The sequence below is a fragment of the Trichechus manatus genome, unplaced genomic scaffold (assembly GCF_000243295.1).
Source record: "Trichechus manatus latirostris isolate Lorelei unplaced genomic scaffold, TriManLat1.0 scaffold00027, whole genome shotgun sequence".
NCBI lineage: Eukaryota > Metazoa > Chordata > Mammalia > Sirenia > Trichechidae > Trichechus > Trichechus manatus.
In genome coordinates this window covers 9,660,594-9,687,374 of record NW_004443963.1, presented here as the reverse complement: position 1 = coordinate 9,687,374, position 26,781 = coordinate 9,660,594, and the positions used below count along the sequence as shown (strand labels likewise).

General features: G+C 40.4%; 1 protein-coding gene across 1 annotated transcript; it reads left to right on the top strand.

Moving 5' to 3' along the window:
* Positions 1-21,395, top strand: RTCB (RNA 2',3'-cyclic phosphate and 5'-OH ligase). Its single transcript, XM_004373799.2, has 12 exons — positions 1-255; positions 2,079-2,157; positions 3,775-3,842; positions 4,948-5,047; positions 7,332-7,488; positions 11,511-11,667; positions 13,648-13,807; positions 15,006-15,181; positions 15,701-15,889; positions 16,581-16,691; positions 18,062-18,181; positions 20,868-21,395. Exons 1-12 carry the CDS (start codon positions 163-165, stop codon positions 20,973-20,975), a joined length of 1,518 nt encoding a protein of 505 aa, XP_004373856.1. The 5' UTR covers positions 1-162; the 3' UTR covers positions 20,976-21,395.
* Positions 21,396-26,781: the final 5,386 nt, after the last annotated feature.

Genomic DNA, 26,781 nt, shown 5'->3' with positions numbered 1-26,781 from the left:
AGCGATTCTTACAAAGAGTTTCGAGCCTCGGCGCTTGCCGTTGCCCACCCTGCCTGCCGAGCCGGCCGCGCCTGCGCATTGAGAGCCAGAAGGCGGTTCTAGGGGTAGTGGTACAGCGCGGCATCCGCTAGTTCTTCAAAGTGGTTATCAGGTGTCGCCGCCATGAGTCGCAACTATAATGATGAGTTGCAGTTCTTGGATAAGATCAACAAAAATTGCTGGAGGATCAAGAAGGGCTTCGTTCCTAACATGCAGGTGAAGCAGGGAAGGGGACCCGGCAGAGGGGCCTTCCGGGCTCGGGGCTCGGGGCCCGCGGCGCCTCCTACCCTGGCCCGGCCCGCTTTCTCCCGCCTCCTCCGCGCCCTCTCAAGCGCTGGGCCGGCAACTGCCACTACCCCGACTCCTCCCGGCTCCAGGGCAGCCCACCCTGCGCCGACCCCACTTCCCTACAGGAGTGGTCCCCAAACCACGAGGGACGAGCAAAGCGGGATATGTCTAGGGGATCCAACTAAATACGAAATTGGTGCTTGCAAACCGTTTTCACACGTCAGTTAATTCTCATAAAAGCACCGTGAGGTATATAATGTTCCTGAGCCTCAGAGGTGTCAGTGGTCTTTTCCAAGGTGGCAGAGCCAATCCGGGGTACAGCTGCTGGATCTGGAACTCAGTCCTCTGAGTCATGCTGGTCGTTTACATGACGCTTACTGTGTTTGCTGAACCAAGTTATTGGTATTCGCTGCTCCAAGTTGGTTTTTAATAAAAACGTTTTGTTCCTCACAACAGCCTAGAGGATTAACAGGGAAGGGTTTTGTTTTTTTTCTTTTTTTTTTTAATGTTTATGGAAGAAGGACTCCGAGGGTTAGGTCAGTAACATAGCGTTCTCTACCCACCTAGTAAGAAGTTCAGCCAGGGCTTGATGCCAGGTTGAATTCTTGTTCCTCAGACCGATGATGCCTGCCATATGGAGACTGGGAACCCAAGACCAGAAAGTGTGAAAGCGTGGATTCACCGTATCACTTGGGCTTCATCACTGCTTGTGCTCAGTATTCTCTGTTAAAGTAATGAAAGCATGTGTGAGGTTTTGGTGCATATGTTATTAAATGGCCTGCGAGATCCTTTAAGATGCCCAGGCAAGTGCACTGAAAGTTTGCAATCCTGTGACTGGGTAAAAAAGTTCCTGACTTTTATTCAATATTAAAGCTTATTTGAATGTCCCCTATGAGCCAGGCACTGAGCTTGACACTGAGAGGAGAGAGAAGCCCACAGTGATAAGACTCCTTTCTGCTGTTTTCCATTTGGCCAGTTTCTTTGTATGAAATCTGGGTCCCTGAAGGAATAGAGAATGAGCAATACCATGAGATGATCATGTTAAGAGGATGATGATAACACACTCTGTCATTGTCCAGCAGCAATTCTTTGATATCAAACCAAAGTTTTTGATAAAAAAACAAACCCATTACCACCAAGTCGATTCCAACTAATAGGGACCCTATAGGACAGAGTAGAACTGCCACATAGGGTTCCCAGGGAGCAGCTGGTAGATTCGAACTGCCAACCTTTTGGTTAGCAACCGAGATCTTAACCACTGAGCACACAGTTACGTGGTAAAATTTTTACTCATATTTGTAAATCAGCATAGAACACAATAAAATGTAATTTGCTACTGCTTTAAACACAGAAAAAATACACTAAGGTCAGATGACTTCATTTTTATGTTTAGCATTTGAGTTGTAATTCTGTGTCTTCAAAACCCATTGGTAGTTTAGAAGCACGAGAGTGCTGAGACCTTATAGCTTTATGAGAGCATACTTGGAAGACTTATTTATCACAAAGGGAAAAAAAAGTTTTATCGGTACACAAAACAATTTGTGAACATTGCAAAATACACTTTAAAGGCATAGTTAAAGATGAGAGTATCATGTAGTTTTTGATAGGAAGTTTTGTGCTTGCTTAAGGTAATGTAGAAGTGTTTTAAATAGTAAAGCAAAATAAAAATAAGCACTACATGGACTGTTCATATTCTATCCAGTGCCTATCTCGTACACTTGCTCAAACGTAGTCTGTTTGTTTGGTGTCAGGTGGAAGGAGTTTTCTACGTGAACGATGCCTTGGAGAAGTTAATGTTTGAGGAGTTGCGGAATGCCTGTCGAGGTGGTGGTGAGTACCTTAGAGTCTCACATGCGGTGGTACAAGGGGTATCTTCCCTGTGGCCTGAGAAAATAGTAATTCGAATGTGATTTTTAAATGCAGAAATATTGTCAAGGAATGATCAAGACTTGAAATGAGATGAAAAAACATTATTTATGATCACAATCAGTTAGCCACTTGGCTTTGTGGAAGGGGTCTGGAGCAGAGTGGTTTATTTCTCAGGTGACACTGGACAGTAGTAACAAGAACTACTGTTTATTGAGAACTTGCTATGTGTTGGACACTTTACTGGGTGTTTTACAAGCATAATCTCATGTGATTCTTGGAGTAACTTTAAGAGGAAGATATTATTTTACAGGTATATGAGCCAAGACTCAGTAAGGTTAAATCATTTTAGTTTGCCCAAAATCCCACAACTTCGTTGACAGAACCAGAATTCAGATCCAGGAGGGTCTGACTTCAGTATTTTTAACCAGTATACTCTTGTTACTGTTTTTAGTTCCCATTGGGTTGATTCCGACTCATGCAGAGTAGAATTGTGTTCCATAGGGTTTTCAAATCTCTGACCTTTCAGAAACAGATTGTCAGGCCTATCTTCCAAGGCACCTCTGGGTAGGTTTGAACCATCAACCTGTCAGCTAGTAATTGAGCACTTTACCATGTGCGCCACCCAGGGACTCCCAGCAGCACACTAGCCTCACTGAACTTCAGTTATGTCATCTGTAAAATAGGGCTTGTTACACCAGCCTTACAGAGCTGCAGCGAGGGTCAGAGGTAAGTTTATAAAGCTCTGATATGCTCCAGTGATGGGATGTGTGTGTGTATGTCTGTGTGTGTGGTGTGTACTGTTGAGTCAATTCTGACTCTTAGCAACCCTGTAGGACAGTGGAACTGTCCCCATAGGGTTTCCAAGGCTGTAATCTTCACAGAAGCAGACTGCACATCTTTCTCCCATGGAGCGGCTGGTGGGTTCGAACCACTGACCTGTTGGTTAGCAGCCAAGCGCTTAAACACTGTGCCACCAGAGCTCCTTCTAATGGTGGTGGAGGAATAAAAATCATCTAGTTTTAACCCTTTTCTTTTTTAGGTCAGCAAACTAATTTTAGGTAAACACCCCTCTCCCCAGGTCTAGGATGACACAGGTACCAAGTGACAGAGCTGAGACTGGAACCCAAATCCCTCGGCTCTCAACCCAGCGGTTCCACTCCTCTGCCACATTGCCCTTGTTTTTCACTTCAGATAAAACCACCGTTGTTTGTTTGTTTGTATGTTTTTTAATAACTTGAACTATTGAAAGAATACATTTTTTTACATTCACAACATAAAGTTTAATAGTTATTTTTGACATCTCCTAGTAGAGCATTTGCAGACTCCCTCGTGGTTCACACAGAACGCTGGCAGCATGTGTGTGATTAGTCGGGTTGTGTACCTCACCGCCTTTCCTGTGCATGCGATTCCTCCTTTAAGAGGCTCCCTCCCACTCCCGTCAGACAGCCTTTTATACTCTGTTGGTTTAGTAGCCCTAACCACTTCCCCTTCATTTAATGCAACCTAGAAACATGTGACTATACTTAATGCTAAAAATCAAACATGTCTTCTTTCCTGATGTTGAATCTTTATCTCCAGGTATTGGTGGCTTCCTGCCAGCTATGAAACAGATTGGCAATGTGGCAGCCCTGCCTGGAATTGTTCATGTGAGTCAAAGTCCAGAGCCTTAATCGTTTTTATTTCCTCTTACTCTGAAAGTTTATTGACTGGGTGAATGGTCATGCCTAACTGACAATGGTGTCGCTTAGACAGTGACCTTCGAACATCTTGAAATAACCATGGACTTAAAGAAGTCATCTAGTCTGGATAACAGCTTGATTTCTGGTTTCCATGGCTAGAACCTATACACTGTCAAGGACATTGAACTGGTTTTTGTGTTTTCTTCTTTATTTGTAATACGTCATTATCCCTAGGTGACTACACCATTATTGTAGGTTTCACTATAGCCGTGTTCAAGAGGAGGGTTGGAGAAGAAGTAGAAAGAAGTTTAAGGGTTAAGACTGCGTCTAGGGAGAGAGGGCTGCATAGCTCTTCTGGACATGATTGGAGAAGGAGTGTGGTGGCAATAACACAGGGACAGAGCTGGACAGTGCAACCCAACGTTCACATTCTGCCATTAGAGGTAGATGTTGGAAGTGTATTTGTCTATTCAGCAAACAGTTTTTGAGATCTTTAGGGCGGTTACAGTGCTGGCCACTTGTGGGGGAAATAGATTGGCTTGTGCATTTAAGGAATTCATAAGTGTTTAGATGTTTCCATATCTTTCCGTATTTGACCTGCACTCTTCCTGGGTCAGAATCCTTTTTCAGGCTCCAAATATAGAAAGTATAGAGTATTCATAAGATGAAATGGGTTATGTTTGTCTGTGATTGTTTAAACACTCAGGACCTGTGTAGATCGCCTGTTGCCTTTCTATTAACCCAACATGAGCATGATTTATCAGTGCCTTAAGATCATCTGTAAAATGTGATAATACATTAAAGTTGGTATGTGGTCCTCATATCTTGTTATTCTGAAGCTTTTTTGTTTTCGGGTTCCTTAGTTTCTGGTCAGACTTTATAGAAAGGATTTCGCCATATATTTTGCTTTGTGATTAGGAGTTTTCACACCGAATTTCCACCAGTAGAGATTTCATGAAAATGAAATTTGGTTTTTGGGAAGGCTTCAGCCTGCAGCCTCTTTGGGAATCAGTATCAGGCCCATCAGTGCCATACTGAGAAAGTGCTGTTTCATCTTCTGATTCTCTTTCAGCGTTCCATTGGTCTTCCTGATGTCCACTCAGGTTATGGGTTTGCTATTGGGAACATGGCAGCCTTTGATATGAATGACCCTGATGCTGTGGTTTCGCCAGGTGAGTTCACTGTGTACACATGTCTGCTGTCAGGTTTGCGATTTCTCTCTGTGAGCCATGTTTTTCTGAAACAATGCACAACTTCTCTTTTTGTGTACCTCTCAGTGTCATCATACTCTATCATTTCTTTTCCTCTCATTTACTGAGAAAATTGATTATGACCACTCAGAAGCTCTCAAATATCCAACAAAGCATATATTTATTGAAAATTTGTTGGACTCCGACTGTATGCCAGGCACTGTTCAGACATGGATTGACACAGTGACTGCAACAATGGGCTCAAACATAGCAACAGTTGGGAGGATGGCACAGGACCAGGCAGTGTTTCCTTCTCTTGTACACAGGGTCACTGTGAGTCGGGACCGACTGGACGGCACTTAACAACAACAGCAACGTTCAGACACAGACTACAAAACAAACACTTCTTTGGCAAATTATTTACCTTTGTGTCTCAGTTACCTCAGGGGCAAATTGGGGCTAATAATGTTAGCACATAGCATTATTGTAAGGATTGAATGAGTAAAAACAAGTAAAATATGTTGAACCGGGCTGGGTACATAGGAAGTACTCAGTAAGTGTTTATTCTCATCATTACTTATCTCGCGTTCTATACATCTTTTCTGCTGTGGGGTTCTCTCACTGAAAACATTCCACACCAGCACTGAGATCTTTGCTTCCAGAAGGTCTGAATTAAAAATGAAAGTTTAAATTACATCTTGAGAGTCTGCTTGTGGCAGTGGTAGACTAAGTTATTTCAGACCAAGCCCCTACTGAGAATAACTAGAAAGGCTGGGTAAATATCAATGTTTACCGTACTAGAAATTAAAACAGAAAATTTTAAAACACAGGAATACACAAGTACACATTTCACTGTCCATCGGAACAAAGATATCATCACGTATCGTGTAGCCTTTGGAAAACTTTACCGTCATGAGAGAATGAGAATTTAAAATGCAAATAATGTCTTAGCAATATTATAAAAGCTTAGTCTTATAGATCTGAAAGGATCTTGCCCCTCCCACTCCCCAGGTGTCTCTGGACTACATACACTTTAAGAACCACTGATATAGAGGCAGTGGAATTAAGTTGGAAATTGTCAACAAAAACAGAAACTAGAAATCATATATTTGGAAATCAGGCAGTATGCTTTTAAGTAACCAAATAGCTTAAGAAAAATAATAAATTAGAAAATATTTTTAACTTAAGTTAATATGAAGTAAAACCAAAACCAAACCAGTTACCATCGAGTTGATTCAGACTCAGGGTGACCCTAAATATTTCAGAGTAGAAGTGCACTCCATAGGGTTTTTAATGGTTGTGATCTTTTGGAAGTAGATCACCAGGCCTTTCTTCTGAGGTACTTCTGGGTGGATTCAAACTGCCAGCCTTTTGGTTAGTAGCCAAACGCTTAACCATTTACACCACCCAGGGATTCCATTAATAAAAAATGTTGTTATTAGGTGCTGTCAAATCAATTTCAACTCATAGCGATTTCTTGTTATATAGTAGAACTGCCACATAGGGTTTCCTGGGCCATAATATTTACGGACGCAGATCACCGAGTCTTTCTCCCCCAGAGCCACTGGGTGAGTTCCAGCCGCCAGCCTTTGGGTTAGCAGCCAAGCACTTAACTGGTGCATCACCAGGGCTCCTTTAATAAAAAATACTTTTGTCTAAAACTTGTGGGTTATTATGATGCCATGCTTAGGTGGCAGTTTATAGCCTTACGTGCGCAAAGTGGAAAGAAGAAAAGCTGAAATAACAGTGACTTAATCATTCATCTGAAAAAGAGAGAAACCAACAAATTAGACATAAAGAAAGTAAAAAGGTGGAAATAAGATTCATTTGAAAAAGAGAAAAAACAGCAAATCAGACAGTAAAAAGATGGAACTAAGAGCAAATGTTACTAAATGAAAAGGTAGAAAGGATCAACAAAGCCAAAAATTGGTTATTTGAAAAGACTGATAGAATTTATAATCCCTGTCAAGAGTAGTCAAGAAAAAAGGCAGCTAAATCACATTTTGATCTCATCCCTTCTAGATGTTACTTACTCCTTGTTCATTTGTGCCTTCCTGGCTGATAAATTATCTTCAGTATGTTTGTTAATTTTGTTTTGGTGTAATTAAACTTTACCCAACAGAGAACCACTTTGATAGGCACTTTAAACAAAGTTATCTTTAATAGAATGATTGTCTTTTTTAACCCAATATTAATGGAAACTGCAGGTAACAATGCCCAACCACCTGCTTTTGATAATATCTGACTACTTTCCTCTGTTCTGTAGGTGGTGTCGGATTTGATATCAACTGTGGTGTCCGTTTGCTAAGAACCAATTTAGATGAAAGTGATGTTCAGCCCGTGAAGGAGCAACTTGCCCAGGCTATGTTTGACCACATTCCTGTTGGGGTGGGATCAAAAGGTGTCATCCCAATGAATGCCAAGTAAGAGCACAAGTTTCCAGTAACTGGAATAAGAGAGGTCATAACTGAATGGCCATCACATCCATAACCAATGTAGGACCCCTGGGAGATGGTGGAGTGTTCAGTCACTTTTTAGGAAGTGGTAACAGATTGTTTTTTAAGCACCAGGTCCAGCCCATTTATTAGAGACATTAGTTAACTGATGTTCAGTATAACGGAATAATAGCCATTGACACTTATTGAGCACTTCCTATATGTAAGGCACTGTACTCTAGTGTACCTGCATCATATTTCATGTAGAAGATAACCCTAATGTTATCCCTAATTTACAAGTAAGGTAACTGGGGTTTAGAGAAATAACTAATTAGTTCAAGGATCATTTGACTTCAGATGCTGTATTCTTTTGTCAGTCAACCTGATGTATTCATCCAGAACCTTCCATTTTGGATGATGGAATGTGTTCTTTAGCTTCTTGTTGTCTGCTGTTAAGTCAGTTCCAAATCAGAATGACTCTATATGTAGAACTGCCCCGTGGGATTTCTAGGCTGAAATTTTTGCAGGAGCAGATCACCAGGTCTTTTCTCCAGCAGAGCCACTGGGTGGGTTCAAACCATCAACCTTTCAGTTACCAGCCAACTGCTTAACCATGGCGCCACCAGGACTCCTTGTTCTTCAGCTAGGGTATAATATATTTTAAAGTAGAGAATTAAATATAACGCTACAGCATGCTTTTCAGGTGGCCGTTGACAATTGTACTGCGTTATAGCTTATGTAAAGCAGTGTACCTGAAACTTTTCAGGGAACTTGAGTCGCAAAAGAGTGTGCCCAACAAGTATGTTCTTTGATGTCTTCTGTTTTATCTCTAAAATTCATGTGAATCCTACATTCTATTCAGTACATATATTAATGTAAAAACGTTTTGAACTACCGCCACCAGTTGCCATTGAGTTTAGCTCCTACTCTTGGTGACCCCATTTGTGTCAGAGTGAAACAGTGCTCCACACGGTTTTCAGTGGCTGATTTTTCGGCGGTAAGTAGTCAGGCCTTTCTTTGAAGGTACTGTTACCTCACATCATGCTACCACTATATCCCCTGCAACCTTCAAAGTAAAGAAGTAAAATTTGCGCTCTTGGAAAATTTGGAAGATGCTGGTTCTGTGGCTTCATGTGATCCCTGACATTCAGCCCCACTTTGAAAAGCATACAAGGAACATATGAATTCCAAGCATCTTTACAAATATTTTAGATAGGAATTTTAATAATGTTTGAAACACGTGGAGCCTGCATGAGTCTAAATCAACTCAACAGCAGCTAGCAACAACAGTGTTTGAGATACGCTGCCATATGGGGTCATGGGGAAAGAACATTGAAAATTACAGTCTTGTGTTTGGAATAGGACTGGACTGTGATGAAGATCAGAGATTTTCCTCTTTAAGGGCTTAATGTATGTGCACCTTAGCTTCAAAATGCGGGTGCAATAAAGCCACATAGTGCTTCTATCATAGTGGGGTTTGCCCTTAAAATTTAACCTGTGTCATTCTGACTCATAGTGACCCTATAGGACAGAGTAGAATTGTGCCAAAGGGTTTCCAAGGCTGTAATCTTTATGAAAGCAGACTGCCACATGTTTCTCCAGTGGAGTGGCTGGTGAGTTCAAACCGCCAACCTGTTGGTTAGCAGCCAAGCTTTTAACCAGTGCACCACCAGGGCTCCTTGAGAAAATTTAGATATCTTTAATTTATTATTTGACTGTAATGTTTCATAAATTATTAATGAAAGTGGATAACTGTGATAAAGTTTGTGGTAGATACTGATACATGATTATGTTTATAAATTTTCTTTGGCTACTTGATAGCCGCCTCACAAAATTCAGGATCAGAGAGGTAAATCTAATGTAAAAATGCTTTGAAAAGTACAAAGGTTTATAAATGTCAGGTAGAATTACAGTCCCCTCTAATATGCCATTTAGCATTTTATATTACAATAATTTTATGTGTTTAACTCCCTTATGTACCCAAGAGTTCCTTAAGGGCATAAATGATCTTGCAATTATTTATGAAACTGCTTCCCTCAATAAACTAGAGTTACTGAGCACATAAACTCTGTATCTCGCCCCTAGCATGATACCTGGTACATAGGAGCTAGTCAATAAATTTAGTGTTCTTCTCTGCCCTTTAGAGATGTGGTCACCATTAGGTTTTTTGTTTTGTTATGTTATGTTTTGTTTCTTATACTTTAGATGAAGGTTTACAGAACAAACTAGCTTCTCATTAAATAATTAGTAAACATTGTTTTCTGACATTGGTTGCCAACCCCGCGACATGTCAACACTCTACCCTTCTTGACTTTGTGCTCCCTATTTCCAGGTTTCCTGTCCCCTCCTGCCTTCTCGTCCTTTCCTCTGGGCTGGTGTGCCCCTTTAGTGTTGTGTTGTTTTATGGGCCTGTCTAATCTTTGGCTGAAGGGTGAACCTCAGGAGTGACTTCATTACTGAGCTAAAAGAGTGTCCAGGGGCCATACTTGGGGGGGGGGGAGCTTCTCCAGTCTCTGTCAGGCCAGTAAGTCTAGTCACTTTTTTTTTGTTTTTGATGAGTTAGGATTTTGTTCTACATTTTTCTCCAGCTCTGTCTGGGACTCTATTATTGTGATCCCTGTCAGAGCAGTCGGTGGTAGCCAGGCACCATCTAGTTGTACTGGACTCAGTCTGGTGGAGGCCGTGGTAGTTGTGGTCTGTTAGTCCTCTGGACTAATCTTTACCTTGTGTCTTTAGTTTTCTTCTTTTTCCCTTGCTCCTGAAGGGGTGAGACCAGTAGAATATCTTAGATGGCTGCTTACAGGCTTTTAAAACCCCAGACGCTATTCACCAAAGTAGAATGTAGAACATTTTCTTTATAAACTATGTTATGCTAATTGAGCTAGATGTTTCCTGAGATCATGTTCCCCATAGCCCTTAGCCCAGTAATTTGGTCCCTAAGGGAGTTTGGATTTGTCCACGGAGCTTTCAGGACCTTACCCTGAACAAGTTGTGCTGGCTTCCCCAGTATTGTGTGCTGTCTTACCCTTCACCAAAGTTACCACTTATCTATTGTCTATTTAGTGTTTTTCTACCCCCACCCCTCCTTGTAACCATCAAAAATTGTTTCCTTTTGTGTGTAAACCTTTTCATGAATTTTTATAATAGTGGCCTCATAGAATATTTGTCCTTTTGTGATTGACTTATTTCACTCAGCATAATGCCCTCCAGATTCATCCATGCTGTGAGATGCTTCGCATTCATCATTGTTCTTTATCATTGCATAGTATTCCATTGTGTGTATGTACCATCGTTTGTTTATCCATTCATCTGTCGATGGGCATCTAGGTTTCCATCTTTTTGCTATTGTGAACAACGCTGCAGTGAACATGGGTGTGCATATGTCTATTTGTGTGGTGGCTTTTATTTCTGTAGGATATATTCCTAGGAGTGGATTGCCGGATCATATGGTATTTCTGATATCTAGCTTTCTAAGGAAACACGATATCGTTTTCCAAAATTGTTGTACTGTTTTGCACTGCCACCAGTAGTGCATAAGAGTTCCAATCTCCCCACAGCCTCTCCAACATTTGTTATATTCTGGTTTTTTTGATTCGGGCCAATAATGCCAGGTTGAAATGGTATCTCATTGTGGTTCTGATTTGCATTTCTCTAATGGCTAGTGATCGGGAGCATTTCCTCATGTGTCTGTTAGCCGCTTGAATGTCTTCTTCAGTGCAGTGTCTGTTCATTTCGTTTGCCCATTTTTTAATTGGATTATTTATCTTTTAGTTGTAGAGATTCTGGATTTTCCTGTAGATTTTAGAGATTAGACCTCTGTCGGATTTGTCATAGCCAAAATTTTTTTCCCAGTCTGTAGGTTCTCTTTTTCCTCTTCTGATGAAGTCTTTTGATGAGCATAAGTGTTTACTTTTTAGAAGATCCCAGTTATCTGACTTATCTTCTGGCACATCCTTGGGTTTCGATCTTCCTTTGCTGTGAAATGACTAGCATCTTATTACTTACTTCAGAGACTTGGAGGAGGCCTTGGAGATGGGTGTGGACTGGTCCTTGAGAGAAGGCTATGCCTGGGCTGAAGACAAGGAGCACTGTGAGGAGTATGGAAGGATGCTGCAGGCCGACCCCAACAAGGTCTCTCCAAGGGCCAAAAAAAGAGGCCTTCCTCAGGTAACTCTCCTTGGAGGGCAATACGTTATTTTCTTATGCTTTGTTTTTGTTTGGAAAAAAAATTCTCTTTTCCATTTAACAAGCATATCCTCAAGTTTTTTCACAGTATATCAAAAACACACAAATTGGTAGAATCATTTGGAAAAGGATACTGATAATGGTTGCACACCATGATGAACGTAATCAATGTCACTGAACTACACCTGTAAAAAAATTTGTATTGGTAAATGTTTTATATATGTTTTTTACCACAATAAATAAATGAATGAGGGTTTCTGGGTGGGGGAAACCAACTTTTTTTTTATGCTTCATTCATTCTTACTCTAAAAAGATATCAGGGGCTTCAAAATGTTCATAAAATAAAACAAAATGTCATGAGTTAGAAGTGAATGGGAAAAAAATAGGATATGATGTAAAGTTTACAACTTATCCAACATTACATATATACAGTGCATACTTCGACAATATATAAATTGGGCCCAAAGCTTGCTGCCATCGAAGGTGAAAGAGGGACACTTTGTCAATGCATGGTGTCCATGAGGTAAGAACATTCCAAAACCAAACCCATTGCCGTCGAGTTGATTCCGACTCATCGCGACCCTATCAGACAGAGTAGAACTGCCCCATAGGGTTTCTAAGGAGCAGCTGAGCTCTTAACCACTTTGCCACCAGGGCGCCAAGAACGTTCCAGATGTTTGAAATTTACAACTAATTGTGTTGGCTTTGCCACTAATTCACTGGGATCTTGGCATGTCTCAAGGTGTGTCTCTTTGTCTCTCTGGATCTAGTTCCCTCATCTGAAACTGAGGTAATTAAAACTAGGTGGCTTCTAAAGACTTTTCTAGCAGGGCGTTCTCTGGTTCTTGAAATCATCTTTTAGCCTCAGTTATAAACCAGAACCAGACCAAACCGGTTGCCATCAAGTCAGTTCCAACTCATGGTGACCCCATGTATGTCAGAGTATAACTGTGCTGCTCCATAGGATTCTCAATGGCTATTTTTTCAAAGTAGGTCACCAGGCCTTTCTTCTGAGGTACCTCTGGTTGAGCTCAAACTGCCAGCCTTTCAGTTAGCAACCATGCACTTAACCACTTATGCCAGCCAGGGATGCCCAGCCTCAGGTACAGGATATAGTTTTTCAGTGATGGGTGATGGTGAGCATCATTAAACTCAGGTGTTTCAGAAATCCTATTTGAACTTGGGCCTTTTCTAAGAGATGGCATTTACCAGAGTTGATCCCAAAATTTGACCCTTCTTATCACGTCACTTAAAATGTCCTATGAGCTACGTAATGACCTGCGTTGTTTTGGTTTATGAAGCTTTTTTTTTTTTTTCTCTGCTTTAACAAACGAATTTATTTTCTCACAGTTTAGGAGGCTATGAGTTAGAATCAACCAGACAACAGTGGGTTTGGTTTTGGGTTTTAGGAGGCTAGAAGTCAGAATTCAGGGTGCCAGCTCTAGGGCAAGGCTTTTTCTCTCTGCCAATTCTGGAGGAAGGTCCTTGTCTCTTCAAGCTTCTGCTCCTGGGCAATCGTTTTTTTTTTTTTTTTTTTTTTTTTTTAATTATACTTTAGATGAAGATTTACAGAACACGTAGTTTCTCATTAAACAGTTAGTATACATAGTGTTTTATGACATTGGTTAACAACCCCACGACATGTCAACACTCTCCCTTCTCAACCTTGAGTTCCCTATTACCAGCTTTCCTGTCAGTGTATGAAGCATTTTATATATGTGTACCTTAAGCAGATTTATAATAATTAACTTCAGGAGCTTGCCTACATTTGTTTTGTTGTGTGGAATATTGCTTTAAATGAGTGAAGCATTTCTGAGGCTTAGAAATTTTTTTGTTATGTAAAACACGATTTGTGAATTTATGTTGTTGTCTTCCTTTTACAACTCTTTGCTTTTAAAATGGATTTTTTTTTTTTTTAAACTGAACTAGAAGCCATTTTATCAGACATTCTTAAATTTGCAGTTGGGGACCCTGGGAGCCGGCAACCATTACGCAGAAATTCAGGTTGTGGATGAGATTTTCAATGAGTACGCTGCTAAGAAAATGGGCATCGACCACAAGGGACAGGTGTGTGTGATGATCCACAGTGGGAGCAGAGGCTTGGGCCACCAAGTAGCCACAGGTATATTCTGGACCTAATTATTTCATATGGTGTTGTTGTGGGAGGTTAAATGAGGTAATAAATGTAAAACACTTAAATCAGTGCCTGACACTTAGTGTTGGCTCTAGTTGTTATGTTTATCATTACCGGTTACTAACAGAGTGAGAAAATACTGATATTGTGGAGTTTGTGGAACAGACATTCCTTCAGCAAATACATATTGGGTACCTACCCTGCAGGATACTGTGTTACGATGGATTCAGTAATTCAGACAGTACTCTGCCCTCAAACTGTCTCGTGAATCATATTTATTTAAATGAAAAAGACAGAAAGTAGCAATTAGTACTACTGGAGAGAGAAATATATTTAAGAAAAAGATTTCAGGGAAGGCTTCACTGACACAGCATTTGAGCCTGGCCTTGCACTTTGGACAGTCACACAAATGGCACTTGTGACAAAAAGACAGCATGAACAAAAGCAGGAGACAGAGAGAGTGGGCAGGTCACTTTGGTTGACTCGTAGGGTGTATGAAAGGATTTAGGAATATATGAAATTATATAGGTACATGGAAATTACTATAAGCTTAAGTAAATCTAATGTTATAATTTAGTCTTGTATGTGCATTTCATCTTTTGAGAATTTAATAATTTATGCCAACCTGGCCCTGTAGAATATTTAGCAAATGCAGGAAGCACTGATTAGTGTTTTTGAACATTCTCCTGAGTACAGTCCCTCTACACCTTATCATGGATTTGACCCTTCTACAGAAGATCTAAGATGTAGCAACTTCTCTGTAGCTCCTTTATATTAAGGCAGTAGAAAAAATTTTCTTTTTTTAAAAGCATGATGGTAATGAGACATATTTTACTACCTCTATTCTCATTCCTTCACGTGCAGAAGGAAATGTAGTAACTAAGACCAGGTTGTTGCTATTTATGTATACATCTCATTCTTCGCCTTAGAAGGCCAAGAGGTCCTGGAGTGCAGATGTTATCTTTGTAACCCACATGGCATGTGTCATAGGACTCTGACCAAGAACATTCTTAATACCCAAATCTTGACTGAGCAAATAGATGAGCTCAGAAATACTTGAAAGGGAAAGTTGTATTTTTCTTCTTGTTCTTGTAGTATGGGTTTAACTGTAGCCTTCCTCTCTGTAGTAAATCTGAATTATAAAGGGAAACGTGGTCGATGTGGGTCTCTTTCTCTCTTGGTCCAGATGCACTGGTAGCTATGGAAAAAGCCATGAAGAGAGACAAGATTATAGTCAATGACCGTCAGTTGGCCTGTGCTCGAATTGCTTCCACAGAGGGTCAGGACTACCTGAAGGGAATGGCTGCGGCTGGGAACTATGCCTGGGTCAACCGCTCCTCCATGACCTTCTTAACCCGTCAGGTGCCGTTGAAGTTGCTCTTTCATTCCTAGTTGGTCGCGGTGAAGTTAAGTGCTGTAAAACATAGAATAGTCAAATCAAAGCCTGTGGGATTTTGCTCTGGAAATTTATATAATAAAATAGAATATTGGGAAAGTAACCAAGATTTTGTTGTCTTTGTAAATTAAATCAGCAGGATATTGGTACTGGATGTGGAGTGTGAAGGAAGGAGAGAAATCAAGAATTACTCCTTGAATTTGGCTTGAACAACAGAATAGACAGAGGTGCCATTCACTGAGATTCAGAAGGCACTGGGATCAAGAATAGCCAGGCAGCTCTTCAACCAGAGTGGGAATTTATGGACCCAAGAATGGACTATATGGTCTCAAAGGCAGTTTTTGTCATTTATGCAAAGATTAACAATATGACACGTTTGGACTCTTAAATCTCTCACTTCCTTCAGGAATAAACTAGCTAAAATCAAGAAGATACAGTCTAAAGAGCTGGTTCTGACTGCTTTTAACTTAAGCTTTTTCTCTTAGGCCTTTGCCAAGGTCTTCAACACAACCCCGGATGACTTGGACCTACATGTGATCTATGACGTTTCTCACAATATTGCCAAGATAGAGCAACATGTGGTGGACGGAAAGGAGCGGACGCTGTTGGTGCACAGGAAGGGATCCACCCGAGCTTTCCCTCCTCACCACCCCCTCATTGCCGTGGATTACCAGGTACGGAGCCTGGGTTTGTGGTTTTACGATGGGGGCATGGTTTAGATAGTTCTGCATATGGATGAATTTACAAATGTAGCAATTATGAAAACAAAACAATCTGTCTCCCTTGAGAACCGTGGTTCCCATTCTCTGAAGGCAGTGACGCCCCACCCACCCCCCACATCATTTGTGCTGTTGAGGTATATTTTACTATATTAAAATGAATTAAGATTATCTTTTTAAAGGCCTTTGAATTATTGGAAGACATTCTAGAGTATTGCAAAGGCAAGATTATGATTAAACTTGAATTGTCTGTTGAATTCCTGTTAGCCTTTTGGTGTCTGGCTGTAGTAGAGTTAGAAAGGCCTTTAGCATGTCCTCACATTTTATAGGTAAGAAAGCTAGGCCCAGTGAGGGCAGGTGCCTTGCCCAGGATGGTCCTTACAGTAACTCTTCACTACACATTTGAATTTTGCTTTGCTCTTACATTCCGTCTGTCTTCTGCATTTTTACTAGTTCTCACATTATCGCTCCCCCTCCCCCTTCCCAGCTATCAAAAAATGAAAATAACTTCTTAATACAAGAGGCACTGAGTTTAGAGGCCCAGGATTCTCCTACAGTCCCACAATGCAAATAGAAATTTACATCTTAGGCATTAAAACTTACACTTTCTTAAAGTCTAACATGTTTGATTTGTCTGCATTCTCAGCTCACTGGACAACCGGTGCTTATTGGTGGCACCATGGGAACCTGTAGTTACGTTCTTACTGGCACTGAACAGGGCATGACTGAAACCTTTGGAACCACCTGTCATGGAGCGGTAAGGAAAATGGAAGCTGGCTTAGAAGTGGTCTCTTCAGTTTAGTAATGATTTTGCGTTTGGACAGGTAAATGTACCTGACCGAGCATTAACAAAGTGGAGGTTTGGGTCTCTCATGTCTCCTACCTATAGAACTAAGGTCTGTTCTTCATCCCTGCAAGTCCAGAAAATCTGGACTGGAAAAATGTCATACTAGCTGAGCTTACTATTACTGTTGATAACTGATACAGCTATAACTCATGCAAATTTACATCATTGCAAATCTCAGTGATTCACTGGAGCTGGTCATCTGCATAATTTGCCCCTTCCTACTGGGGGGATCCACTGCAGGCTCTGGAAGTATGCCCTGTTTGCAAACCAGAGCCCACCGGGCATGGTCTGCATGCCCATTTCAGCGTGTTGCCTTTTACCTTCTAAGCCCGGAATCTGCAAACTTTCCATAAAGGGATAGATAGTAAATGTTTTAAGTTTTGTAGATCATATAGTCTCTGTCACAGCTACTCAGCTCTGCTGTTGTAGTAAGGAAGCAGCCATAGACAAAATACATAAAGAAAATGGACATGGCTATATTCCAATTAGATTTTCTTTACAAAATCAGATTGCGGGCCAGATTTGGCCCTTGAGCCTATAGTTTGCCAGCCTCTGTCCTAAGCCATCAGAGTGCCCTGCTGGTACTGGAGTGGGAAATAGAAACTGTCTAGGATAGTCTTCTTCTAGATCAGACCCTCGGAAATACGTTTTAACCCTTCTTTTTTTTCTCTGATCCTTCCCATTTCCAGCTGCTTCCCAACTGCTGATTTTTCCTAGTGGTTCTCAATTGGATTTTGTGCCACCCCCACCAGATGATGTTTGACAGCATCTGAGTTTTTTTTTTCCCCACTCCTCGGAGATAGCTTTGATTGTCACAAAGGAGGGTGGTACTAACATCTAGTGGGTAGAGGTCAAGGATGCACAGAACAGCCCCCACAAAGAATTATCTGGTCCAAACCATCAGTAATGCTGAGGTTGAGAAACCCTTTTTAAACCCCACAAAGAGCACAAAGTTTTGTGATAACAGACTTACCCTTGATAATTAATAATTATATTTGTATTGAATTTATCATTAATTCAACAGTAGTTACAAATACATAAAACTAAATTTTAAATACAAAATGCTTTGTGTAAGTAGAAATTTATTTTCCAAAAGGATATGATGTTACTTACAACAAAAGATACATAATAAGGTTGATAAAGTAGAAAAAATTTGTTTTTTTATTAACTCTTTTTAGTTTAAGTAGATCAGGGAATCCTAAGGATTCCCATAGTTGCTGGGATCGAGCATAAAATGTAGCTCTCATTTATAAAGTGAAGTTCATCCTTTTCCATTCTAGGGTCGTGCGCTGTCTCGAGCAAAATCTCGGCGTAACTTAGATTTCCAGGATGTCTTAGACAAATTGGCAGATATGGGAATTGCAATCCGTGTTGCCTCACCCAAACTAGTTATGGAAGAGGTAAGTGAAATTTTTATAATTTTTCAGTAGAAAACTGCTTATGGTTTGTGCCAGTATACCGAGACAACAAGTTCTGATATTATTAGAAATTATGTTTGCTTCTTGAATGATCTCATTTAGGATTTATCATTCTCTTCTCTTTTGTTTGGAGATTATTACAAGCCAGGTCCATAAAAATGATTTTTACTTCCCATGTACAGTCTCTGTCTACATATTAAACTTGAAAGGTAGTTTGAGCTAACACATTTTAACCTTTCTTTTACATAACTGTTTATTTACTGTTTAAACCTGAAAGCAGTCTTCTGAAAAGGGGAGGAAAAGTTTTGAAAAATGTAATTCTGTTTGATTCACAGTAAAGATTTTATTTAAATTATCTGGATGTATACATATGCGTACAGATCTTTAAATTAAAACCAACGTAACTCCTTTCTAAAAAGTTTAAGAGAAAAAATAGTCATCCAGAAGCTCAGTGCCCTAACACAACTATTGTTGTATGCCATCGAGTTGATTCCCACTCATAGCAATCCTATATGATAGAGTAGAACTGCCCCATAGGGTTTCCAAGGCTGTAATCTTGAAGGCAGCAGATAGCCACATCTTTTCTCCCATGGAGCTGCTGGGTGGGTTTGAACCTCAGACCTTTTGATTAGCAGCCATGTGCTTAACCATTGCATCACCAGGGCTCCCCTAACACAATTACCACCTCCTTTTTGGGATACTTGCTGCCATTTTTTCCCCTAAATCCTTTTTAAGTTAGTTGTAATTGTAGTTTACAAACATTTTGGAGCCCTTTTTTAATGCATATTAGTTTATATTGACTTTATAAGTATCATTTTTTAATGATTGCTGAATATTCCACCCAGCAGAGTACCGTACATTTCTGTTCATATTAGTGAACAGTTAAATATCTTCCAAATTTTTGCTACTTTATAAATTAAGTTGTCGTGAGTATCTTCATGCATGAAGCTTTTTTCTAGATGTTTAATAATTAGAATATGATCCCCAAAGTAGAGTTAATGCATCAGATGGTATGACAGTTCATCCTTATTAAAAGGAGAGAAAGCACAAATGCAGATAGGCGGGGAAGATATGGAGAGAAAGTTTATGGAAATTATATTCTGGTTGCTTCTTTTTTTTTTTTTCAGCGTAATAGGAAGTGATGTCAGTAACTGAGAGGATGTGCAAGCAGGTCTGAAATAATCATCTGAGAGAGAGAGTATTTGGCCCGGTGGAACTTTGGATGATTGTCAGGCAGCACCCAGACTCCACCTGAATTCAGTGATTGGGTGCAGGCATAAACTAGGTGGTTTGGTTAGCTTTAACCAGAGATGTGATTTCTTGGGCAGGTACAGCACAGTGAAAGAGGAGCAAGGTTGTTGAGGGTGATAACAGAGGAATTGTAGGTCCTTGTGGGCTCAAAGGATTGTTGGAGGTGGGCTACAAGGGAAAGCCAGGCTGTGGTCACCCGCCTGGGGTGCTAGAAATTGAGATGATAGAGAAGTTGTGGTCCTTGGTAATGATAGGCTCTGGTATGACCCTGAGAGTGAATGGCTGGAGGAGCAGAAATCAGTGTACTAGAGGGATCCACTCCCTGGGTATTGAATTCATTCAGAATTAGAGCAGGAGAGAGTGGCAGAGAGCCCAAATAATAATGGAGAGTGATTCATAGTCCAGTACGTAACTCCAACAAGAAGAGGTGGTAGATGGTCTAATATATGATGACTGCAAGATTCAAAACTGGGAGTTCTTAGGAGAGAGGGAGGATGGTCTGGAAACCACCGTGAAGAGCAAGGATACTTATCCCACTTCTGGGCCCAACAGCATGACCCCGTTTGGGAAAGAAAACAGCTACCGCTTCAGAAAAGCTGGAGGGAGATGTAATACCGTTGGGAGAACCACGTTTCAGTGGAACAGGAGGGTGAAGGCAGTGTTCAAAGAAGAGGGGGAAGATGGAAAGGAGTTTGCACTTGACTCACTGGCAGGAGTTCCCGAGGCCACAATAGAAGTTTCAGAAATTGAAAGGAAATGGTATATTATAAAAAGGGCATATACAAAGCCCTATGGGAGTGGGTCTGGGAGGCCTAAGCTTCTAGTGTTGACATGAGGGATAAAGGGTGTATATGATGAGATGAATTCTAATGTTGGCAAGACAGTGAGTCTGGGTGGGAGGAAGGGGTTTTGGAGGTCTTGCTAGGAACCCAGAGAAATTTATTTATATACACACATACACGCACACAATTAATAGTTTATATTTTAATAATTTTCCCTTATTATAGAGGTAATATATGTTCATTGTAGTAATTTTGGCAACTGTAGAAATTTATAAAGAGAGAACATTAAAATTACCAATAACTCTACCATCCAGAGATAATTGCCACTAAGATAATGGTTTGGTGCATGTCTTTTCAGTCGGGTATTGGTGTGTATGTTTTATTCAATAATGTTTACTGCTTTTCCTGGTTATACAGGTAATACATGTTCTTCGGAGAAAATTTGGGAAATAACAGGAAAAATATAAAATACCAACATTAAGCTTAATCATTATTTTAATCTTTGCTAATTTGATAGGCAAAAAAAAAAAAATCAGTATTTTAAATTACATATCTTTAATTACAAGTGAAGTTTAATGCTTTTAAAGATTCCATTTTGAGTAGACTTTTAAAAATGTTTAATTCCTCCCCTGCAGGCTCCTGAATCCTATAAGAACGTGACAGATGTGGTGAACACCTGCCACGATGCTGGAATCAGCAAGAAGGCTATCAAACTGAGGCCAATTGCTGTTATCAAAGGATAGAACCTTGACCAGGACCGCCAGACACCCCTAACCCTCACCAGCCCTGAAGTGGAAGTGGACTGAAATGCTCTTCAGACATCAGACTCGAGAGACCTGGCTGGTTCCAAAATGTGCGGCTCTAACTGCCCATTCCCAAATGGCTGACAGGAGGCTGCTGCTTTCTGGAGCCAGTGTTGTAAATAACCTTGGAGGAGTCACATTGTCCCCATTTGGAAAGGGACAAATATGCTTCCTCTTTGGTTGTCCATAGATTTTTAAGAAAATCTCTTAGGGATTGAGGATGGGTTAAGAAACTGCCTTTACTCAGTCGTACAAGTTTTTTGTCAAAATTAATTTCCTTACACCAAGCTCTCTTTACATCCCAAGAAGTATCATGAAGGAGATCCTATTAAATAAGAAAATTCTGGAATGTTTCCTTTTTCCCTTCCCTTTGTCAGTTTGTCCATTCATCCACCCATCTACCTACCCACCCCGTCCCCTCACACTGAATAGAATTCTAAATACCACTCTTACCTGGAGAGTAAGGTGGTAATCAGGATATTAGATGAATGGATAATTGGACAAATTGAGAAAGGAGTGGTTGTGGAGGTGGAGGAATAGGAGCCCAAGGGGGAAAATAATTGTTCATAGGCTTTTTACCTTTCTCATTCTAAATACAAGGCAGAGTTTTGGCTTACCTACAAAATGGCATCTGCTGGTATCTGTCATTCATTAGACTTGGCCTGGCAAACTCCTCTTGCATAATGCCATGCACAGCAGCAGCAGAGAACCCTCACATTATAGCAAGTATCTTTACATTTTCTGATTGAATTATTATAAAAGCACTAAATGACCACAGCTGTGACGTTAATGGCTGCTCTACATTAGGTTGACTAGTCCTGGGCCATCTAATCAGATTTCATGTTACGTACTGTGATGCCTCGAAGATGTTAAGGAGTGTGGTTATAGGTTACTAAGGCCTTGGTTGAGTCTGAACAGCCAGTAAAATAGAAAAGTCCAATAAAGTTACAATATATTTTATAGCTTAAGAAAATTCATATTTGTACTTTATTAACTTTGGGCAGTGTTGCTTTTATCTGATTTTCTCCCAGGTTGCCTTTAGAGACTCAGTCTAAAAATATTCTTTCCTAAAACTTATCCCCTCAACTTAAAATCAAAACCCCCATTGATATATCTTCTAGGTGCTGCCAGTTAGAAGGCCGGGGAAGAGTAGACTTCCTGGAAAATTATATGAGACATGAAATAGCAATAGCATTTCCTTACTCTGAGCACTCAGTAACTTCAATTTTTTTTTGATGGTACAGTTTGAAAGTTATTGATAAGTAAGTCAATCTTTATAGATTACTCATGCCCTCGTACTCAGTCAGCCACTTGTACACAGATGACTTAGGATGCAAACCTACCAGCAAACACCGGGAGGCACTTAACGATGAGAAACAGGCCCTGGCAGGACGCTAGATTTTCTAGAGATGAGGCAAGATTGGAGTGTCTGCGTAGGCTCACCGTAGCTGGGCTTACCTAATGACATATCATGCAAGGTCCCCACCTAATGCTAGCTGATGTCAGTGCAGGAAATGCTTAGATCATCTTAAATAGATAAAATTGAGTTTTATTAGATGCTTTGAAAGTTACTGTTTGGGGACTTGAGAGGGTACCAGGTGAGGAGGCAGAAATAAGGGAAAGAATGGTTTATGCCATGGAGTTGTCTACTTTAATAAACTTTTCTTATATGTAGCTTCTCCAGTGAACTTGGTACTATACATGCCCATAGAAAGTAATGGCTAATATTTCAAATTCAAAAAGAAACTTGTTCTAAAGATGTTATTTTCCCGTGGGAGTCAGGGAGGGGAGCCACTTAAAAATAAATGTTCAAAGGAAGCTGAAGTAAACGGTTGTTTTTATTACCCCGTGTAAACAAACTCCATGCCTGGACACATACGTGCAGTCTAGGGACGCCTTTCGAAAGGGCATTGTCAGGGTCTTTTTGAGCATGAAGCATGTCTTAACCGCCCATCTTGGACACTTTTTAAAGGCCTTTAAAGTTTGGTTTATAATTAATATTCTCAAAAGCCCTGTCATTAACACACTATTGATAGGCCTTATCACTTATGTTATCAGCATGTCATTGGGAAAACCAATTCATGAGGGATAAACAAAAATACACTCATTCATTTTCTAATTTTGTATGAATATTTCCTGGAGCAGCAAGGAAGTAACATTGAATAGTGTCTTGCAGATCTTAAGACGCTCCCATTTCAGTCTTTACATTATACTTCGTGTAACCTTTGAAATCTTAAATCCAGATAATTAAGCATGCTTGTTTAGCTGTTCCTATTCTGCTTAAGATTATATTTTTCCTCATGTTCATTTTAAACTTTTTCTCTCATTTCTGAAAATTCTCTGCAAGCAGCGTCACCTCTATTGCTGAAACATTTACAGTTCTGTACCTGATATTCCAGCGCACAATTCACAGTTGATTCTTTCCTTAAGTCCTTTTGGCATATGCTGCAGTGCTTGACTACATGGCATTTTCATGTTGTCCAGAGAGCATGAGGCATTTCTGTCTTACCTGAATCTGTTGAGTCCAAAGATGCTGTTAAGTATCAGTCAGGCAATTTAGAGTATGGCAGGTTGTTTTGATAGATTTTCATCATTAAAAATTCTTGTTCTAAAACTGATACCTGAAACCCTAGTGCTCCAAGAAGATGATGTTATTAGGGGACATGTGAAAGGAAAGCATAAGTGATGATTTCAGTAGAGCCTTGCAGCTATGTAGTAAATAAGTGCTGGGTATATTGCAGGTGCTTAACACATTAAAGATTACCATCATTTGTGCTTTGCAGTTTAGCAAGATATTTACAAACATTTTTGGTCCTTAATGAATGAAGTAAGGAGGGAGGATTGTGTGAGCCGTTCACTGGGATTTAATGAGATTTTGAAGGTAGGTATTAGCCCCTCATCACAGATTAGAGCACAGCCTGAAAAAGACCTACCAACTTGCCCAAGGGCACCCAGCTAGTGACAAAGCTGGGCAGGGAGAGCAGTCTTTTGACTGCCAGGTTTAACGCTGCTTTCCTAATGTCGCACAGCTTCATTTAACATTTTGGGCTCCTTTTCCTCTTCAGTACAAGAACCAGAAAAAACGAGAAACTAAACTAATGCAGAGCCTCTAGAAGGGCAGGCCTTCCCAGGCTGTGTGTTAAGTGCATAGAGCTTTTTTATTTAAGAGGAGCAGTCCTGTTGGGGCATTGTCTGGGTCTTTCAAGCATGGAGCATGTCTTCCTGTACACATCTTGGACCCTTTTTAAAGGCCTCTAAAGTTGTTTGGTTTATAATGAATATTCTCAAAAGCACTGACATTAACACACTGTTGATAGGCCTCAAGTCCTCAGAGATGCTGACAGCCACTAGGATTCTGCAATGCACCCTGAAGGCTTTTTTCTGCTTTATTCTGTTCCATAGTCCTCTCCTTTTGTCTTGTTTTATACTCCACAAATCAGTAAATTCCAAGTAGCCCTCAAAACAGGAGGACCCCAGGACCCTGGAACCATTTGTCCCTCCTGTAGAGTTGGAGCACATTGAGCTCCACAAGGTTTTCGTGGGGTTTGCTTTACCTCAGTTGCTACAAATTTCTTTTCCAGAGTGGAAGAGAAACTGTATAGTCAGTGACCAAGACACTGGCCCAAGTTACTGAAGGGAGACCCTTTACTCCAGCCTCCAAATCAGTGTTTCATCAACCAATACGTATGTGGTTCTTACTGTGGACAAAGCACTGTGCTAGGACCTTATGGGGTTAACGGAGAATAAGTCACATTCTGCCTTTAAGAAAGTCATCGGGGACATGGAACAGATGTGCATACTTTAAAAACAAAAGCAATTTACCCACACATCTATGGTCAACTGATTTTTGACAAGGGTGCTAAGTCCATACAATGGGGAAAGAAGAGTCTTCAATAAATGGTGCTGAGAAAATTGGATTCACATGCAGAAAAATGAAACAGGATCCATGCCTCACACTACAAAAAAACAAATTCAAAATGAATTAAGGACTGAAATGAAAACAAACTATGAAATTCTTAGAAGAATAAGTCGGGGCAACACTATCAGACCTAGCTTTCAACAATGGATTATCTAGTAACAAAGCACAAACAGCAAAAGACAATAAATGGGACCTCATAAAAATTAAATCTTCTGTTCATCGAAAGACTTTACCAAAAAAGTGAAAAGACACCCTACCGACTGGGAGACTATCTTCGGATACCATATATCTGACAAGAATCTAATAACCAAAATACATATAAAACTTCAACAACTTAAAAAGACAACTCAATAGGCAAAGGACTTGAATAGACATGTCACCAAAGAGGACATTCAAATGGTCACCAAATGCATGAAAACATACTCAGTGTCATCAGTCATCAGAGAGATGCAAATCAAAACCACAACGAGATACCATTTCACCTGGTGGCACGGTGGTTAAAACCATCGACTGCTAACAGGTTGGCTGTTCAAAACCACCAGCGGCTCCGCAGGAGAAAGATGTGGTGGTCTACTTTGATAGAGATTGAAAGCCTCAGACCCACTATGGGGTTGCTATGAGTCGGAATCAACTCGACAGCAGTGGGTTTGTGTTTTGTTTGTTTGGGGCGGGGCAGGGGTTGGTTTTAGGATGACTAAACCAGAAAATAACAAATGTTGGTGCGGATATGGGGAAAATGAAACCCTTATTCACTGCTCATGGGAATCCAAAATGGTACAGCTGTTGTGGAAAAACAGAGTGGCAGTTCCTCAAAAAACTAAAAACTACCAATTCCACTCCTAGGTATATACCCAAAAGACTTGAAAGCAGAGACTCAAAAAGAGACTTGTACACCAAAGTTCACTGCAGCACTATTCACAATAGCAAAAGGTGGAAACCTAAATGCCCATCAACAGGTGAATGGATAAACAAAATGTGGTACATATATACAATGGAATACTATTCAGCAGGTAGGAGAAATGAAGTCTTGATATATGCTACAGTATGGATGGAGCTTGAAGACATTATGCGGAGTGAAATAAGCTAATCACAAAGGAGAAATATTGTATTACCTCACTTATATAAGACAAGAAAAGGCAAATGTACAGAGACCCAAGTTTACTCACGGTTACCAGGGGCAGGAGGAAGGAGGAGAAGGGGGGTTAATGGGTAATGGAAAAATTACATTGATCAATAGGGTGTAGGTTTGCACAGCTGATTATTGTAATTGCTGCCAATAAGTTGTACACCTGTAAAAAGTCGAATTGGCAAAAGTTGTGTGATAGGTATATTTACAACAACAAAAAAAAATGAGTAGGTGCTGAGGCTGCTTGTGTATAACCAAACATCTCATGGGATTTTAGTTCCTTGGTTTGGAGATTTAGGGTCATGGTTTCATAGACATCCCAGTTAATTGGCCTAATGACGTGTTTAGTGCTTCTGTTCTACCTGCATAGTGTCTGGGGTCTTAAAAGCTTGCAAGCGACCATCCCAGGCACAATAATTGGTCTCTAATCACTTGGAGCAACAGAGGAAGGAGATTCAGGAATAGGAGGAGGATATGGAATGTGTGGCTAACTGCCTCCTTTGCCACAAGACCAAAAGAACTGGATGGTGCCTTAGTGAACATTTTGATCAAAGACTCCATAGAAGAATCCTTATCAAAGGGGGCGAAATGCTGAATAGAATTTCAAATTTTCATGGGCTCTAGACTTTCTGGAGCAATGGAGGGTGGATGAACCCCTGCAACTATTGCCCTGAGATAATCTTTAAACCTTAAATGAAAAA